The 4,965-nt window shown below is 59.9% G+C and overlaps 1 protein-coding gene and 1 pseudogene across 2 annotated transcripts; both read left to right on the plus strand.

The window, feature by feature from the left end:
* Positions 1 to 526: 526 nt before the first annotated feature.
* On the plus strand, positions 527 to 2,740 carry LOC105548196 (annotated as a pseudogene). Its single transcript, XR_001007355.1, has 3 exons — positions 527 to 605; positions 1,337 to 1,497; positions 1,752 to 2,740. The product of XR_001007355.1 is annotated as an uncharacterized LOC105548196 (transcript).
* LOC105548206 (putative uncharacterized protein FLJ44672) lies at positions 2,546 to 4,740 on the plus strand. The gene is given in 7 exon segments (XM_011992116.1): positions 2,546 to 2,727; positions 2,824 to 2,946; positions 3,421 to 3,556; positions 3,778 to 4,062; positions 4,064 to 4,175; positions 4,207 to 4,370; positions 4,513 to 4,740. Coding segments are annotated over 7 exon segments (1,230 nt in total).
* Positions 4,741 to 4,965: the final 225 nt, after the last annotated feature.

Genomic DNA, 4,965 nt, shown 5'->3' on the forward strand with positions numbered 1-4,965 from the left:
GCTGGAGTGCAGTGGCCAGATCTCAGCTCACTGCAAGCTCCGCCTCCCGGGTTTACGCCATTCTCCTGCCTCAGCCTCCCGAGTAGCTGGGACTGCAGGCGCCCGCCACCTCGCCCGGCTAGTTTTTTGTATTTTTTAGTAGAGACGGGGTTTCACGGGGTTATCCAGGATGGTCTGGATCTCCTGACCTCATGATCCGCCCGTCTCGGCCTCCCAAAGTGCTGGGATTACAGGCTTGAGCCACCGCGCTCGGCCACAATGGCCTCTTTAGACCCAACTCCTGCCTCCCAGTCTTCTCCTCAGGCCCAGAACTTTCTCAAGTCGACCTCACCAGACCCAGCTCCTGCCTCTCATTGCCCTCCCAAGGACCAGCTTTTGCCTCACGGCCACCTTCCAAGACCCAGCTCCTGTTTTACAGTGGCCTCATGGGGCCCATCTTCTGACTCCCGGCAGCCTATACAGGCCCAGCTCCTGCCTTACAGTGGCCTCTTTAGTCCCAGCTCCTGCGTCTCTGCAGGAGGCCCAAATGTCCTCAAGTCCAGGCCACAAAATCCAGGCCCAAAATGTCCGCAAGTCGGCCTCTCAAGGCCCCGCTCCTGCCTTTCGTTGGCCTCTCCAGGCCTAGCTGCTGCCCCCAGGTGACCTCTACAGGCTGTGCTTTTACTTCTGGCTGTGCCTGGAGGCCCAACTCCTGCCTCAGAACAACTTCTTTTGGTTCAGCTCCTGCCCAGTTCCTGGTGGCCTTTGAAGGCCCAAAAGTGCCTCAAGTCAAGCTTTCCAGGCCCACCCTCTGCCTCCCAGTAGCCTGGACAGGCCCAGCTCCTACATGACAATGGCCTCTCCAAGCCCAGCTTTTGCCTCACGGACATCTTCCCCAAACAAGCTCCAACCTGCCTCCCGGCCACCTTGACGGGCCCAGATCCTGTCTCATACTAACCTTGTTAGGCCCAGCTCATGCCTCATTGTGGCCTGTCCAGGCCCAGGGCCTGCCCCCCGACAGGCTGTTCGTGCCCAAAACTTCCTCAAGTCAGCCTCTCCAGTCACAGCTCCTGCCCAACATTGGCCTCTTTAGGCCTCTCCAGGCCCAGCTCCTGCATCCTGGCAGCTTCTCTAGACCAAGAACTTTCTCAGGTCTGCCATCCCAGGCCCAACTCCTGCCTCCCGTCAGCCTCTATAGGCTCAACCTCTGCCTCGCAGGAGACTTTCCTGGCCTCCTAGGCCAAGCTCCTGCCTTTCAGCAGCCTCTACAGGCCCAGCTCCTGCCTCTCAATGACCTCTCTAGAGCAAGCTCATGCCTCACAGTGGCCATTCTGGCTCAGCTTTTGCCTTTTGGCAGTATCTCCAGGCCCAGAACTTCCTCAAGTGGGCCTTTCCAGGCTCAGCTCTTCCTCTCGGCTGCATCTCCAGGCCCACCTCCTACCTCACAACAACCTCTTTCAGCTCAGCTCTTGCCCAGCTCCTAGCAGCCTTTATAGGCCCAAAGCTTTCTCACATCATGTTCTCCAGCACAACCTGCCTCCCAGCAGCTTAAATAGGTCCAGCTCCTGCATGACCATGGCCTCTCCAGGCTCAGCTCTTGCTTAACGGAGTTCATCCTTGACCAAGTTCCTGCCTGCCTCCCAGCAGGCTCGAAAGGCCCAGCTCCTGCCCCCTACAGTCTCTCCAGGCCAAAATCTTCCTCAAGTCAGCCTCTACAGGCTAGTCTCTTGCCTCACACTGGCCTCTCCAGCCCAGCTTCTGCATCTTGGCAGCCTCTCCAGGCCCAGCTCTTGCCTCATGGCAGCTGCCCCAGGCCAAGTTTCTGACTGCCTGCCAGCAGCCTCAACAGGCACAGCTCCTCCCTCACACTGGCCTGTTTAGGCCCAATTCATGACTGTCAGGCCCTATCCAGGCCCAGTGCCTGCCTTCTGACTGACTCTTGAAGCCCAAAACTTCCTCAAATCAGCCTTTTTAGGCCCACCTTCTGTCTACTGTCGGACTCTACAGGCCAGCCTCTGCCTCACAGTGGACCCTCCAGACCCAGATCATGTCTTACCGTGGCATCCTCAGGTGAAGATCCTGCCTTTCGGTAGCTTCTACAGGGCCACCTCCTGCCTTGCAATGGCCTTTTTAGGCCAAGCTCATGCCCCATGGCGACTTTTCCAGGCACAGATTTTGCCTTTTGCAGCCTGTCCAGGCCCAGAATGTCCTCAACTCGGCATCTCTGGGACGAGTTCATTCTCCCGGCTGCATCTACAGGCCCATTTCCTGCCTCAAAACAACTTCCTTTGGCCCAACTCCTGCCAAGCTGCTGGCAGCCTCTGTAGGCCACAGACTTCTTAAAGTAAAGCTTTCCAGGCCCACCTTCGGCCTCCCGGCAGCCTCAGCAATCAAACTATTCCCTCATGGCAGCTACCAAAAGCCAAGTTTCTCCCTGCCTCACGACATCCTCCAAAAACTGAGCATTTGCCTCACGGCAGCCTCCCCAGGCCACGAATCTGTCTGTCTCCCAGCAGTCTTGACAAGTCCAGCTGTTGCCTCGCAATGGCCCCTTTAGGCCCAGCTTATGCCAAAAGGGGGACTCTCCAGGCATAGCTCTTGCCTTCTGGCAGCCTCTGCAGGCCCCAGTTCTCCAAAAGTTGGTCTCTCCCAACCCAGCTCCTACCTCACGTCAGCCTACACGGGCCCAAACTCTACCATACAGTGGCCCTTCCAGGCCCACCACTTGCCTGATCATGGCCTCCTCAGGTGAATTTCCTGCCTCACAATGGCCTCTGTACGCCAAGCTCATGTCTCCCGGTGGCCTTTCCTAGTGTAACTTTTGCTTTTTGACGCATACTCTAGGCTAAAAACTTCCTCCATTCAGCCTGTCCAGGCCAAGATCTTCCTCCCAAAGGCCTCTGCAGGCCCAAATCGTCCTGAAGTCAGCCTCTGCAGGCCCAGATCCTGCCTCTCAGTGCTGTGTAGGTGAAGCTAATGCCTCACAGGAGGCGTTCCAGGCCAAGCGTTTGCTTTTGTACATCCTCTCCATGCCCTCAAATTACTCCAGTAGGTCTCTCCAGGCCCAGCTCTTCCTCCCAGCAGCCAAATTGTCCTCAATTCGGCCTCTCCAGGACCAACTCCTGCCTTCTGGAGGCTTCTGCAGGCTAAAATCGACCTCACGTCAGCCTCTCTAGGCCCGGCTCTTGCCTCTAAGTAGACTCTCCAGGTGCACAACTGCCTCAAGTCAGCCTCTCCAGGCCCAACTCCTGCCTCCCAGTGGCCTCTTTAGGACCAGCTCGTTCTACATAACGGATTTTCCAGGCCCGGTTTTTCCCTGTTGATGGCTTCCCGAGGCCCAGAACGTCCTCAAATCGGACTCTAAAGACCCATTTACTGCTGCATGGTGTTCTCTCCTGGCCCAAGTCTTCTTCCCGGATGTGTTTATATGCTCAATTCCAGCCAGACAACAACCTCTGTGGACGTACCTCCTGTCAAGCTCCTGATGGCCTATATAGACCGAAAACACCCTCAAGCCAAGCTCATCAGGCCAAATTCCGGCCACATGGGGGCCTCTGCAGGCCCAAACCAACCTAAAGTCGGCCTGTCCAGGACTAGCTACACCCTACCGACCACTTCTGCAGGCCCAGCCTCTGCCTCATGGCAGCCTCCACAGGCCAAGTTCTTCCCGGTGGCGGCATATACAGGCCCAACTCCTGCCTCACAAGAAACAACTTCTTTTGGCTCAGATCCTGCACACATCCTGCCAGCATCTGTAGCTAGACACTGTCTCCAATCAAGCTCTTTCGACCTCCGCAGTCCAGAGCTCCTCTTGCCATTCGGCAGCTGCGACAGGCCCCACTCCTGCCTCCCGGTGGCCTGTTTAGGCCCAGCTCATTCGTCACGGGGAACGGCCTTTCCAGGCCCAGTCTTTGCATTTTGGCGGCCTCTCTAGGCTCAGGACTTCCTCAGGCCAGCCTCCCCAGACCCAGTTGCGGCCTCCCGGCCTCCTGTCGAGGCCCAGCTCTTCCTGCTGCTGGCTGCGGCCACAGGCCCAACTCCTGCCTCACAGCAACCGCTTTGGACTCAGCTCCGGCCCAGCTCCTGCTCCGCGGCCTTTGTAGGCCCCCAACGTCCTGAAGCCAGGCTCTGCAGGCCCAGCTCGGGCCTCACGGTGGCCTCTCCGGGCTCAGCTCCTGCCCTCCGACGGCATCTCCAGGCCCCAGACTTCCCTCCTCCAGCCGGCTTCTCTAGGCCCAGCTCGGGCCTCCCGGCAGCCTCTGCAGGCCCAAGTGGTCCCGGAGTCGGCCTCTCCAGGCCCGGCTCCGGCCTCCCGGCGGCCTCTCCAGGCGCGAAACGTCCTCAGGTGGGCCCCTCCAGGGCCAGCTCCCGCCTCCCGTCGGCCTCCGCAGGCCCAGCCTCTGCCTGCCTGGTGGCGGCCACTCCAGGCCCAGCTCTTCCTCCCGGCTGCGGCCTCCACAGGCCCGACTCCTGCCTCGCAAGCAACAGCCTCTTTGGGCTCAGCTCCTGTCCAGCTCCTGCCAGCCTTTGTAGGCCCGGAACTTTGTCCCGTCAAGCTCTTCAGGCCCACCTCCTGCCTCCCGCTGGCCTACACAGCCCCAGCTCTGGCTTGAGAACAGCCTCTGCAGGCCCCGTTCCTGCCTCCCTGGGGCCTCTCCAGGCCCAGCTCTCGCCTCACGGCGCCTCCCCGGGGCCACATTCCTGCTTGGCTCCCGGCTGCCTCGACAGGCCCAGCTCCTCCCTCCGCGGTGGCCTGTTTAGGCCCGACTCATGCCTCTGGTGGCCTGCCTCGCAGGTGTCAGCTCCTGCCTCACACTGGCCTCTCTAGGCCGAGGTCCTCCCTCACACGGGCCCGTTGAGGCCCAGCTCGTGCCTCTGGTGGCCTCTCCAGGCCCAGCTCCTGCCTGTGGGCGGCCTCTCCAGGCCCAGCCTCTGCCTGACAGTGGGCCCTCCAGGCCCATCTCTTGCCAGGCCATGGCCCCCTCG

The sequence above is a fragment of the Mandrillus leucophaeus genome, unplaced genomic scaffold (assembly GCF_000951045.1).
Source record: "Mandrillus leucophaeus isolate KB7577 unplaced genomic scaffold, Mleu.le_1.0 Scaffold1100, whole genome shotgun sequence".
NCBI classification, from domain to species: domain Eukaryota; kingdom Metazoa; phylum Chordata; class Mammalia; order Primates; family Cercopithecidae; genus Mandrillus; species Mandrillus leucophaeus.